This window comes from Epinephelus fuscoguttatus, linkage group LG10 (genome assembly GCF_011397635.1).
Source record: "Epinephelus fuscoguttatus linkage group LG10, E.fuscoguttatus.final_Chr_v1".
Lineage (NCBI taxonomy): Eukaryota > Metazoa > Chordata > Actinopteri > Perciformes > Serranidae > Epinephelus > Epinephelus fuscoguttatus.
The window spans coordinates 36,180,302-36,194,045 of record NC_064761.1 but is presented as its reverse complement, the minus strand read 5'-3'; the positions used below and the strand labels follow the sequence as shown (position 1 = coordinate 36,194,045).

The window sequence follows — 13,744 nt, the reverse complement described above, 5'->3', positions numbered from 1 at the left end:
GTGCAGAGGGGGATGGGGGTCTAACCATCATGTGTTTAAATTCAGAGGAATACATGATTACATACACACAAAACAATTGTCTATAAAACATGATTCCTTTATTGCTTATAGAATACAACTTTGTAGCATAGGTGAGTGAACGTGTATCACAACTAGGTTACTTGTCTTTACACTGAGGATTGACCACAGTCACAATGCAAATGTTTGATACTGCACCCGAGGAGAGGGGAAATAACAAATTCAGCCTGGATATCAAAGCATCTTACAAAGTCATAGGTTAATAATCCTTAACATTGTTTACACTGACATGGAGTCAGCAACGAGAATCACAGTTAGCACCTACACCTTTAAAAAACACTAACTCTGGGCTGTTAGTCTGTCCTCTATCTTTGGTTCTATGAGACAAAAATATAACGTTTCCAAAAGGTGTGGCTAATGAGCAATACTGTGGGTGGTTCAAGGTAGAAAGAAAATGCAACAGAAAGTATCTGAATGAGCTAAAATTAACCAAAATGTCCATTTAATTCTCTACTTAACAAAAATATTCCTATATTCACAACCCCTCAAATGATCTGCGGTTGAACAAATATACTAAGAGAGGGTAGAGAAACCCCTTTTTGTAAGAGTGACCATCAAACCACAAGAAAGGAGAAATCAACTGCTCTGATATCGTCCTAAAGCAGCTCTCCTAAACCACCAAATAGGGATCTAGTACAACAAATGACATAAGTAAGCTATCTGGTGCAGTACCTGAAGGAGCGAACACTTGCTGCATTATCACCAAAATTCACTGACATATCCCAGGCAATGTCTGCCTTCAGTGTCCACAACACAGCCAGAAATCTACAAATTACTCACAACTTAATATCAAGACATAATTAAACAGAAGCAACTGGAAAAAAAGGGGGAAAGATGAGATCAAAAAACTTCATTAACAGCCTCTCAATCCAAATCATTTTCAGGTACTGGTGTCTGAACGTGTGGCCATCTTGAAATCCCCCTTCATCTTTCTCTTCAGTGTCCATTCCAATGTGCATTTATCCATGTTACACTGATGTATACCGGCGGTCAAACACGCCTCATGTCTCTGCCGATGACGGCACTGGGAGATCTGTGTGCCGACACTGTCCCAGGAAGGGATTTGGACAAGTTGACCGGCGTCCTGGGATCACATGTCATCCTCTTCGTCTTCGTCCTGAGAGGAGCCGGCCTGCTGGGCGGCGCTGGCAGATGCCGCCGCCATCTGTGCCTGTTGGGCGGCCTGCTGCATCTGTAACCACTCCTGCTGGGCGAGCTCCGCCTGCTGCTGCCGCGCCTGCAGGAACACAGTCGAACCGAAACAGAGAGATGAGACAAGGAAGGCGAATAAAGAGCTTATTAGGTGATTATAAACGGATCATGATGGTGATATCTGATGTTAAAATAGATCTCAAACATGTCAGTGTTTTTGACCCGTAAAGATGTTATTCTACTATATACATTAGACAAAAGAAAAATGCTCACAATATTTTTTTGCAGTACAATACTGAGGCTGAATTTGTATATATTAGTCGTTGCAAAGATGTATTGATTAGCACACCACTGCTGCAAGATCATTTAATAGCATGCATTATTAGACAATGTTCTGCATTTTTAATATGCACAAAGCAGACATCTTCTCCCATTTACTCTGAGGACGCAGCTGAGGAGGAAACAGTCTGTACTGGAAACAGCTTTGGTAGATCACAACATCTAAGTTACATTTTTCTAAAATGTGTTTAGTCTTTAAGATTAAAGATCAAGCTGTCGAGGCAGATGGTTGCCCTCCTATGGGCATGAAGTCTTTCCTCGACGCCGTCACCAAGAGCTTGCTCATGGAGGAACTATGGGGTCTCTGTAAATTAAATTAAATTAAAAAGTATGCTGCTAGTCCTGGTTTATGTGAAAAGTATCCTGAGATAACTTTTATGGCCACAGGTAGAAAAAAATAACCTGTGGCGTTCTGTGGTGCGCAGACTGAGACCACTGAGGAGCACAACAGGAGATCTTTTCTACCTGTGGCCATCAAACTGTATAATTCTCCCCCTTCTGTAGGGAGGAGAGCTGGAACAAAGGACAGTGACAGCAATATTCACCTACATTAGGTGCACATTTACTTTACATGATGTATATTACTATTTCTTAATATCTTGTGCAATGTTTTATCATATTCAGTATGACACTGATTATCAGGAGCAGGCTGCTTTTCCCACCATTTCAGTTCATTTTTAGTAACTCATGTACTTGTCTTACTCTTACTGTTACTCTATTAGGCACTGGTTTGTTTTTGCTGCTTGAAACACTTCTATCTTGTATATTTTGCCAGATATTTAATAGTCTGTTGTTATAAAAACTGGGCCAAGTCAGTGACTCTGACCCAAGGAACCCACTGGTAATCTGGTTGTTAGTGGTTGTGAATGTAAAATTGTGGTTACTGTAATCTGAAGCATTCTCTGGCACAAGAATTTCCTTCGGGATAAATAAAGTTCTACTGAATTTAACTGAATTGGTGATAAAAACGGACTTAATTAGTCTTGTTTGTTTTGTATCTGCTCCTGCATACAAAACAAGAACAAGAAATGTACTCACATTTCTGAAGAGGTGCACCTCACCTGAGACAAGACCCTTACATACCTATCTACAGAACCGCTGTACAAAGACACCACAATATTGTGACACTGACACAGGGACACTCCTTACTTCTAGCAAATATGTACACAGCATTACTTTCTGCCAGTTTCTGCTTGTGTTACATTTAAATCACAGCAAGTTGCAAAGGAATCTGTCCCATATATCTCCAGGTGTGCAGTGTAATAAGGGTGGCATACTGTGGAGGATGCTAATAGCTTAGCTTCAAATAATATTAATTATTAGAATAGAGTCTGCTTAGTTAGCAAGTTTTCATACTGCTTTCACTTTCATACATACTATGAAAGTGAAAGCATTTCTCAATTCAGTAAACACACAGTATCTGACTGCTTCAACCTCTTTCACAAATCATGTTCACATATTACACTACAGTTAAAATACCTATACTCGCTCAGACTTCTCTTTCACGATACTTTTAGCCATCATGACACCTCCTCTCATTGCTATCTCTCTCTTATTTGAGGTACATTTTACTTATTAATCTCTTTTTGTTTAAATGTGGGTACTCATCAACACCATTACTACATTATAAACTGTATATCTGGTCATATTTTCAGATCATACCTTGGCAAATAATTCCTGTTGTTGTCTGAGGAGCTCTTCCTCGGGTATACCCAGGTTCTCCAGTCGAGAGCTGGCCTTCCTCCTCTTCAGAGCGACAGTTTTACACTCCTGGAGAACGTCTTTCACCTCTGTGATGTATGATGCGAAACCAAGGCTCTCGAGGGCTTTGTTATGAAAACAAGAAGTGAGAGTGAAATAATTACTGTCTGTGGTTTGAAATTGATGACAGCAGGAGGGGCACACCCCTGCCTGTATCCCTCAATAGCTCATTGCTGTAGAAATATGGACCAGAGGGGTCATCCCTGTGTTTCTCTGGCAATCCAAAGCTCAATGGGTCCTACATTGAGCTTCAAATTATGGTTTAAGGGATGAGACTCACACTTTCATACCAAGCTGAAATGTTGGACCATTCAAGCGCTACTTCCTCTCAAAGGTGCTCTTCCTCTGTTTTGAGTTGGTCTAATTGGGCGTGTGTGTTGACATAAACTTACATTGGAAAAGATTGGTGAGGGCTATCTTTGCAGTTCAAACTGCAAAAAAACCAAAGGGATGTGGTCGTTTCAAATTCAGTTTGAATACAAGAAATCCATTCAGCCACTGTGGAGATATCAATGTTTGAAGACGAGAAAATTGTCTTATGTCTTGCCGGCGAATTTAAAGACATGATCAGTAAAGTATAAGCTGCTATAAGGTGGGTGATTTCAACATACTGACAAAGGGAAACGTTTGGCCAAGGGGAAAACATTGCTGAGAACATAAAACCCCATGAAAAGTCTCCTTAATGTGTCATATTGAGAGGGGAACATAGGACCCTGGGAGCAAAGGACTCACCGTTGATGACATGCTCAGGAGATATGGTCTTCTTGTCGGACTTGTTGCATATTTCATTGGCTTCTGAGGATATGAGGTGTATGAACTCTGTGCAGCAGTTAACCACCAGCTCCCTGGCGTCGTTAGCCACTCGTACGTTAGGGAGAGTTTCTTTAATCATCTTGTTGATAGCTGCTCTGGGGATGGTGAGGTCGTCGTCGTTTCCAGAGGAAGAAGCCATCGTGGCAGGCAAATGACCACAAACCACAAAAAAATAAATGATAGCTCCGGTTCTTGACTCAGTGGTAAAGAACAACGTTACAGCAGACGGCGACAGGTGTTTTTAAGTTAGTGGAGTTTGACGTTCTGCCCGAGACAAGGCAACATCAATTTAAATGTCATCAAGACAGAAAGACGTTTCCTCAAAGTTAGCCGGTTGGTTGGCTAGCTTGCTAACTAAGCTAACAGCGAGTTTTACGTGCTGAAACAAACGAGGTGCAGTTTCCGCAGACCACCGCTGTTACGCGGAATGTGACAGGAAATTCAAGGCCTGATAAAGGCTCAAGCACAATTAAGAAAACACAAAGACGTTAATACTGGGAAAAGTAGCCGTGGTCCCTGTCGCAAGCAAGCCGCAACCCAGAAGACAAGTGAAAGCGGAGGCAGAGAGCATGGCTAAAGCTAGGCTAACAATGAGCTGCCCCCTGCCATATGTAACTAAATAGTTGGCCGGCTACAGACGACGAGTTGAATGAAGTCGCCACGACACTGCGGGTCACTCTTCCCTGCATCGACCAAATGAGCCAAACATGTCAAACAACCTTAAAGCTGCCAACAGTTCATTTACAATTTTGTATTCTGAGCCACATTAGCTAAATTTAGCCGGAACCAACGTCAAACAAAGAGCCGGATGTACGGTGTAACCGAGAGGTGTTTGATGTGGCACAGCTAGTGTTTACCGCCATCTTGTGTTCAAGCCGGAGAATTACACACTCATTCGACGATAGATAGATAGATAGATAGATAGATAGATAGATAGATAGATAGATAGATGTCCTGTACCACAGTGGCAGTTTGAGAACGTGGTATTGATAATCTATGAGGCACTGGTTTTGCTCTTGCTCCTTGAAAACACTACTTATCTTGTATATTTGTATATTTTGCCATATATTTAATACTCTGTTGTTATAAAACTGGGCCCAGTGAGTGACCCTGACCCGAGCAACCCTCTGGTTGTTCTGGTTATTACTGGTTGTGAACATTAAATTGTGGTTACCATACTTAGTGTTACTGTAATTTGAAGTATTCTCTGGCACAAGAATTTCCTTGGGGATAAATAAAGTTCTATTAAACTGAATTGAATTGAATTGAATCTAGACCTTTTTGAAGGGAACTCAAAGGAGCAAAGTAGGATGAGCATAAACTCAAGTACTATTAAATTGTGACGAGCTAAATTAACCATACTGTTCTTATGGGTGAACAACATAATCCAGTTCACCCATAAGGATTCTTATTTGGGTGCCTATATATTGACAGTTAAACATGTCACTATTCCAGGAAAAAGGCGAAAAACATGAAAAATCCACCATTTTTTAATAAATATATGAGACCGAAATGTTGCTGCATAACAGAAATGATCCATTTTTGTTTCAACTCACGAATATCTTTGTGAAAGGTCTCCCATTAAAAGTCCACGTGGTGTGAGGCTCAGAGCAAACTGCTGAATCCCAGATTAGGCCATGAGTTATTATCTTACATAACCAAGTGTCACAAACACAATATGTCATTAACACAACCGATCCACAAACTCTTCCCTGTTGTTAAAAGTTGGCTTTTAAATGTTTGGAATGTCGTCAAACACAAATGTCACCTCTCTGTAAAGCAGTGTAACGACCTGAACGTTTACTCTGATGCAGTGACTTTGTCCCTACCCTTCAAAGTTTTGCTTACAACTTGCATATTGTGTAATGTAAGGCTTGGAGGCTTAACGAGTTAAGACAGTTATGGTAGACGGATGAATGTACCAGGTGTAGTTTAAAACCTGCAGCAGGAGCTCACAGGCACATGTGACAAGAGACTGAACTGATTATTTATTACTTTCATATTTTTATTTGTTCACAGTTTCGTCACAAAGACACTTCACAGCTACATCAAATTGAATAAAGATAAATTACAGAATGCACTGATGCATCTTGACAAAAATAACAAAGACTCTGAGGCTCTTTTAATTGGTCTTGTCCTTCTCCAAGGTAAAGCTCTTTCGACTTCTCCAGCGCAGAAGTTTGAGGAAGTTCAGACTGGCGTTGAAGACCTTGTCGTGCTCAAACACCATTTTGTAAAATGTTTCAATTGGGAGGTCGCCGTTGGGGTCAGCGTATTTCAGTGTGGTCATAGGGGTGTAAAGCGTATTTGTCTGATGACGGAAAGGGGGATTCTCCATGGTGATGATCTTGATGGTATGCTAGGAGGAAAAACACAAACATCAACCACACAGACAATGTGCACTGATTCATCTCAGTTTCCAGTTCTTTACAGACAAAGCAGTAGATCTCTGGTTCCCAACCTGGGGGTCCCGCCACCACTATGGGTCGTCAAGTGGACTTGTGTTTTTTATTCTCGCTTAGGGGAGGGACGTGCAAATTTAAATGGTTGTACTTTGGATTTATTTAATTGCCAATTTAAAAAAACGACAACAGAAAAAGCGTTCCAAATTTGCATTTAGAAAGCATGTTTTTTTTAATATATACATAAATACACATATATATATATACATATATATCATCAAAATTACACTATTTATCATAACCAGAAACTGTAAAAACAGAAACTATTTGTGGATTTTCAAACTTCCAACACTCCTTGGACACATCATGTGCAATGAACACCAAATAGCAAAATTTCAATGACTTCATGTCATTTAAAATTTGGCCAAAAGTAAACCAGCTTTTAACTTTTAACTTTCAAACACCAAAGAGTAAGATTTAAAAATCTAGACTAAATTATGGTGGAGGGGTGGTCATGCGTTTTCCACCAGTCATTTAGGGAGGCTCAAGGAAACACATTTGTAGCTTCAGGGAGGGTCAAAATGAAAAAAAATAATAAAAATTGTACCCCTGCCACCCCCTGCCTCACATAAATTAAGGACAATCCCTTTAAAGTCTGCCGGAGGACCCCCCTATAATACACCGGGCACCTTCTCTTCTTCTTCTTCTCTCTCTCTCTCTCTCTCTCTCTCTCTCTCTCATCCTATTACTGCATCTTGCTAACTCGGCTATACTGCATGTCACTAACTCGGCTTCTTCTCCGGAGCCTTTGTGCTCCACTGTCTCTCAGATTAACTCATATCACAGCGGTGCCTGGACAGCGTGACGTGTGTGGTTGTGCTGCTGCCGTGGTCCTGCCAGATGCCTCCTGCTGCTGCTGCTGCCATCATTAGTCATTAGTCATACTTCTACTGTTATTATACACGACTATTGTCACACATGTATACTGCCAGATATTAATACATACTTTCAACATATTGTACCACAGTAGCCAGAACTATAACTATAATATTATTACTTTCAATAATGTTATTGTAAGCTACTGTCATTACCTGCATCTCTCTCTCTCTCTCTCTCTCTCTCTCTCTCTCTCTCTCTCTCTCTCTGTCTCATTGTGTCATGTGGATTACTGTTAATTTGTTATGCTGATCTGTTCTGTACGACATCTATTGCACGTCTGTCCATCCTGGAAGAGGGATCCCTCCTCAGTTGCTCTTCCTGAGGTTTCTACCGTTTTTTTTCCCCTGTTAAAGGGTTTTTTTGGGGGAGTTTTTCCTTATCCGCTGCGAGGGTCTTAAGGACAGAGGGATGTCGTATGCTGTAAAGCCCTGTGAGGCAAATTGTGATTTGTGATATTGGGCTGTATAAATAAAATTGATTGATTGATAAATGACAAAAGAGCTAACGGAACAACAACCAAGCATCAGGCAGAAGAACAAAACACTGAATTTGTTAATTATATATGTAGTTCCTACAAATATCAGGAAAATTCATCTCTGAATATTCAGAAGAAATAATCTGCTCAAAATTCATTCACATTTTTTTTGCACAAACTTCCTGCAGTAATTGAGTTAAGTGTACAGTCTATCAGTGGTTCTTTACTGTTACTGTTATGCACTCAATGTAATATAAAATATCCATAAATGTCATTTAGTCAGGGCTCGTCAGTTGACTCAGTCGTAGAAAAGGGGTCCCTCAAGGAACAAGGTTGGGAACCACTACAGTAGATGATGAGGTGAATAATGCTTGTGGATGAAAACTATAGTTACCTCTGCTACATCCTCAGCAGTCTGCCCGAGGGTTTCAAAGATCTGACCATAGTTCTTCAAGTAGATGTTCTGAAACATATCAGCAGTGATTTTGTCAGCTTTGCTGAGATCAGTCTTCATGCCCTCCTCAAAGACCTTACGCTCGAACTCTGTTATCACTGGACCAGGCTCTATCAGGCTGATACTGAGGGAAGAAAAGAAGAGAGGTACAGTACAAGACAGTGGTGGTGTTAGGCCTGGGTGTCCGAGGTGTCAGCCCCGAATGTTTTATGCTGCATTCACATGGAATCAGGCAAACGGCAGACGGCAAACCGGATGTCATGTTAGTGGACGAGAGAAGGACGGTAAAACTTGGGCGAGGACGGCAGAGAATACCGTCCACAGCAATGGTAGACGGCAATGCTGTCCAAAGTTAAAATATTTTAACTTTTACCGTTCATTGACCACGGAATACTCAACCAGATGTGACATAGTTCCAAAACAGAAAAGAAAACATGGCTGAACTCGACAATGAAAAGCTAGTGCTTTTGATGCAGCAGCACCCAGAATTATATGACCAAACTTTAAAAGCCTATCATGATGCTTCCAAGAAGGTGTACATATGGGACGCGATTAGCGCAGAGCTGGGTGGAATACCAGGTACGTAATATGAAACGTAACGATATGAATTGCTTTATTAGCTTAGCGAGCTATCTGGCTAACGTTAGCTCTCTGTAGCCCAAGAAAATTGCCATAGCAACAATCACGTGTCATGAGTCATGTGTGTCTCATTTAGCTGTTGTGCCATTCCGTCAGACCGCTTGTTTATTTTTCCTGTTCCGTCCAGCAGATGTCTCCTGTTACAACCCAATAGCCGAAGACCATAACACTCCCGTGTGCCGCCTGCTGTCTGCCTAATTCCATGTGAATGCGGCATGTTGCCCTGAATCTAAATATATCGGCTATATGTATAGTTCAAAAATAAGAATAGGCCTAATAATAAAAACAAAAAAATGTATTAAACTGTCTTTCCATTCATGCATTAGCAACACATTCTCACTCCGACCTCGTCATATATTGACACTTGGTCATGGACTTTCCACGTCCAGATACAACGTGCAAGGTAGCCCAGGTGCACAGGTTGTTAACGTTCTGGGACGCCGTGTCAAGTTCTACCTGTTACATGCAATGTCTTCTTTCAAAATGACCTTCCATTTTCACAGGAAATTTACCATTTCTACACAGTCTCTTTCAAAATAAATGCACTACGTCAGTACACTGCGAATTGACCTTTTTTTTTACCCTTCAACAACTAACCACGTGGTAGCCTTTAGGCAACAAAACATGGTTGGGTTTAGGAAAAAGAACAGGGTTTGGCTTTATAATCTTACGGGATGCAAACATCGCTCTCACAGGTGAAACTCAATGCTTGTTGGACTCATTCAACAATCCTCCTGCCCATGCTATTCAGAGTTTTGCTGCCTTAACTTTCATTCTTGTCCTGCCATATTTCCCCCTGACACTGTGTGTCGTGTAACAGCGCCTGGCAGCATATCATGCTGACGTGAAAGGATAGCTTTTTTGTCTGTGTCTGACGCTGCATGTCACTGCCCAAGCGCCAGATTTTGACAACTTTGGAGTGAGCCCCTGAAAATAATATGACATCACTGATCAAAAACGGAAGTCTTGGGTCCTCTTTGTCACTTAAGCAGCGCATTTTGTGTGTTTACCGTAATGTTAAAGGCTGTATAGTACATATTTTGCTGGGCAATTTAATCTATAATAACACATCATCATTGGCTGATTCTATTTTGCATTTTTAATCTGAGTCTTCAAAGTAACTAAGTAACTTACAAATAAATGTAGTGGAGTAAAAAGTGTTTCTCTCTGAGACGTAGTGGAGTGTAGTAAGTATAAAGTAGCATAAGATGGAAATACTAAGGTAAAAGTAAATTCTCTACATTTAAATAATATTGGTTGCAAAGTATTCTGCTTCTACTCAATACAAATTAATTACAACTAGTGATATTGTTAAAATCACAATTAGTAATTAATCTGGGGGGAAAACGTTTAAGGAAAAACAAGATGCCAGAGTGCATCAAAAAGCATCAAAATAGAGCTTGTTTTTTTTTTTTTTTTTTTTTTTTTTTTTAAAATGTCACTTGGGAGGATCCCCCTGAACCCTCCTACAAAGGACTGGGTTAAGCCCCCCATGTCCTCAAAGTCTAGAAACGCCCCTGTTAAAAACAGAATTATATGCCTCCCAGTAAGAAGATGAAGAGCAGAGTAGAGCATGAGAGTAAAAGGTAACTGAGTGCTACAGTGCTATACTTTAATGTACTGTTTTTATCTGAAACCGCCTTGCAGACATATTTCCTTCAGGATTCAGGTACTGAATGATGCTGTTAGGACTTGCCCTGCAGGCCAGGGTGTACTGTGGATGTTTTTGGCATGACACACTTAAGCTGGCATACTTTCCTCTCATTGGTGTGACAATGGTGGGTCTAGTTGTGCGATGCGAGTGTGCAGATGTTGCAAACAGATAACTACTGGTGTGCAGGCATTTTCATGTTCGTTCTGAAGAGGAATGTTGTTTCCCTGAATGATCTAAGCTTTGTGAGCACCATTTGAATTCCAGTACCGAAAGTAAAGAGCAAAAAGTGCAGTAGTCTGTGTGTTCTGCAGAAGCAGCATAAAAGCATCTTACTTGAGTTGAAACCTCAGGGCTTGCACTGCTAGGCTTTCACAGAAGCCTTCCACTGCAAACTTGGATGCTGCATAGACGTCATTGAATAGAATTCCTGAAAAAAAGAGCAAGACACTGTGACTGTTAGTCTTTTGTCACCATGAAGATATGTTTTCATGTTAAACAGGTGTAACTGTCCTCACCCTGAATGCCCATGACGCTACTAATGACCACAATATGGCCTTTTTTCCTCCTCTTCATGTCAGGTAGGATTTCCTTCAGCAACCGCACAAGCCCAAAGAAGTTGGTGTCCATGACGGTCTTCATCTCATCAATAGACTGACACTCAATGGGTCCAATCAGACCCATCCCAGCATTACTTACTGTGAGAGGAAGAAATATTATTCAATCATGTAGAGTACTATGCCTTGGAAGAATATACATATCACGTTTTTTTCTGACTGCATTGAACCAAAGAACTTACTGAGAATGTCCACCCTGCGCTCAGGCAGGCTGTCCACACAGGCTTTGATAGAGACTTCGTCACATACATCCAACTGTTTGATTTCCAAAGTCCTGCCCAACGTCCGACCTGCAGCCTCAACCAGCGGCTCAGCCTTACTGAGGTTCCTCATGGTGGCATAGACTGCAACAAAGGAAACTAACTGAGAACTTAAGCGCAGAATTAAAGTTAAAGACCTAATCTGGCTTTGAACAGAGGCAAAAAGGGCGAGTGCACCAACCATCAAATATAAGCAACATGTTTTTAAACTTACCCATGGTAGCACTGGATAGATCAAAAAGTGTTGTTGGGTTTTTTTTAATTAACAAGTCATTCATTATTGTGTGCTGGCCAAGATAATGACAAGAAAAGCAATTGCTTTCTACAGACATTATTGCATTTCTATCCAGAATAGTGTCATGAAATTGTTGTTTTGTTGGGTTTTTTTTCCAACAAGTCATTGCTGCGCTTCCAGCCAAGATAGTGCCACCAAATGTGTTATTTCTTAACCAAGACATTGCTGCTTTCCCTGCCGGGATAGTGCCACGAAAAGCGTTTGTATTTTTAGCACGACATTATAGATGGAGCCACAGACAGTGATATCTTAAGCTCAAATCATGATTTTTTTCCCCCTTTTTTACCAAGTGGTTTTTATGCCTAACCCAAACCACACATCGACCACAGTGATGTTGAAAAAACATGTAACATTTAAACATATCTGCTACATAATAACATACAAATGAAACATATCTGTGATTTGCATAAACGTACAATACCATTTTTCTCTGGCAGTTGGGTTGTGCATATCACTTTGATTTTAATTTCTCGGATTTTGTCTCTAAATGTCTGCTGCCATACCAAAACAATGGCGGTAATATGGTTTTGTTTATGATGTTCACAGCATTTAAAAATGAGCAGCTGAACTCAACAGCAACATCCTCTGCAAAAACAGTGTTCCAGTTGTTCAGAATAATTTTGTATTATTTATTTGCACAGTTTTAAAACAATTGGTATAAAAACATCAACAACAGCAAAAAACAGATTGTGCAGGTGAGATGAAAAACTCCTTAAAGGGTTATAAGTTATCTCACCCAAATATTCAATAAAACAATAAGACAAAGATTTAAAACTGTCTATAAAATAATCAGTAAGATACAATATAGTACCAAAAATAGAAATATAATCTACAGGTATTGTGACTATTTCATCCATAAAAGCAGTTCCTGGAAAGAGACGTGCACTGGCACGACTCTCGGAGGCAAAAAACTCAAAACTTTGCAGCCGAAAACAAAGCAATCTGCACTGCTGAGAAAATATGGTTTCCTTTTGTGATTTGGGTGAATACATTTATAATAGAATTATAACAAGTTTCTTGCCAAATGAAAGGTTATCTGAGCATGTATTCTTATATTTGTAAAACAACTGTAGGCACATAACTTTGAATGACTAGTCTCTAAAAGCAAACTGGTCACTTGTATTGCCACAGTATTTGATATTCACCATTATTACTCATCAAACTTTAGTTTAAATAAGGGACTGTGCGACACTCATTGGTTTGGGGAAAAGCCTTCCCCACCTTTAATGAAACTGGACCCTCAGCTTTCTTAGAAAACACTGTAAAACCCTCTTCTATCATATCTAAAAATAATACCACAGTGTTGAATTAATGCAGCTAATAATAAAAACCAAGGTGCATAAAGAAATTAAAGTGGTGTACTGTTTTAAACTTACTATTTTAACCCCTTTCGTAATTTTCATACAGTCTCTGCTGTTAAATTTCCATTCTTCCATTCAAATTTCTCAACAGCCTGATGTATGTGCAACACAGACATCGTAAAACTAAACTAAATTAACAATGTTGCAGTTTTACCCATGAACCTTTTCTTCTCATCTTTTGCGATGCGGGCAGCCAAGGCGAGGCCGATCCCAGAGGAGCAGCCTGTGATGAGTACCACCTTCTGGGCCATTGTGCCTGGTTAGTGTTTGTCTTGCAGCTCCAGCAGCAGAGAATGAAGGAGAACAAAAGAGGGGAGGTAATGGGTGAGCGGAGGGCCCTTTTAAAGCCCGCTTCTTAATCCACAGGTCTGCAACTCAGCAGAAACCTTGTGCACATGGGCTGAAGATTACCATCAAGCACAGCCTACGCATGGTGCTAATGCCTAGTGAGGATTTAGGCTGATGATAACAAGTTTATTGTCGCAGTGAATCGTGAAGACTTGACTCA

The 13,744-nt window shown here is 40.4% G+C and overlaps 2 protein-coding genes across 2 annotated transcripts; both read right to left on the bottom strand.

Annotated features, from left to right (window-relative positions):
* Nucleotides 1–124: 124 nt before the first annotated feature.
* On the bottom strand, nucleotides 125–4,952 carry dr1 (down-regulator of transcription 1). The gene is made up of 3 exons (XM_049588506.1): nucleotides 4,063–4,952; nucleotides 3,232–3,395; nucleotides 125–1,315 (listed from the first exon to the last, which is right to left on the bottom strand). Exons 1-3 carry the CDS (start codon nucleotides 4,280–4,282, stop codon nucleotides 1,169–1,171), a joined length of 531 nt encoding a protein of 176 aa, XP_049444463.1. The 5' UTR covers nucleotides 4,283–4,952; the 3' UTR covers nucleotides 125–1,168.
* Nucleotides 4,953–6,265: 1,313 nt separating this feature from the next.
* Nucleotides 6,266–13,667, bottom strand: zgc:109982 (uncharacterized protein LOC553564 homolog). Its single transcript, XM_049588503.1, has 6 exons — nucleotides 13,391–13,667; nucleotides 11,503–11,664; nucleotides 11,222–11,401; nucleotides 11,040–11,133; nucleotides 8,354–8,537; nucleotides 6,266–6,502 (listed from the first exon to the last, which is right to left on the bottom strand). Exons 1-6 carry the CDS (start codon nucleotides 13,485–13,487, stop codon nucleotides 6,266–6,268), a joined length of 954 nt encoding a protein of 317 aa, XP_049444460.1. The 5' UTR covers nucleotides 13,488–13,667.
* Between the last annotated feature and the right edge of the window lie 77 nt (nucleotides 13,668–13,744).

What these genes read in the sequence shown, in the direction of transcription:
- dr1 (XM_049588506.1), bottom strand. Translation starts at nt 4,282, where the DNA reads ATGGCTTCTTCCTCTGGAAACGACGACGACCTCACCATCCCCAGAGCA. An exon ending in TCCTGAGCATGTCATCAACG is followed by an intron (nt 3,396 to 4,062) that starts GTGAGTCCTTTG and finishes TTCATAACAAAG; the next exon opens with CCCTCGAGAGCCTTGGTTTC. An exon ending in AACAGGAATTATTTGCCAAG is followed by an intron (nt 1,316 to 3,231) that starts GTATGATCTGAA and finishes GTGTTCCTGCAG; the next exon opens with GCGCGGCAGCAGCAGGCGGA.
- zgc:109982 (XM_049588503.1), bottom strand. Translation starts at nt 13,487, where the DNA reads ATGGCCCAGAAGGTGGTACTCATCACAGGCTGCTCCTCTGGGATCGGC. An exon ending in TAGCGTCATGGGCATTCAGG is followed by an intron (nt 11,134 to 11,221) that starts GTGAGGACAGTT and finishes TCTTTTTTTCAG; the next exon opens with GAATTCTATTCAATGACGTC. An exon ending in CTGCTGAGGATGTAGCAGAG is followed by an intron (nt 6,503 to 8,353) that starts GTAACTATAGTT and finishes TTTTCCTCCTAG; the next exon opens with CATACCATCAAGATCATCAC.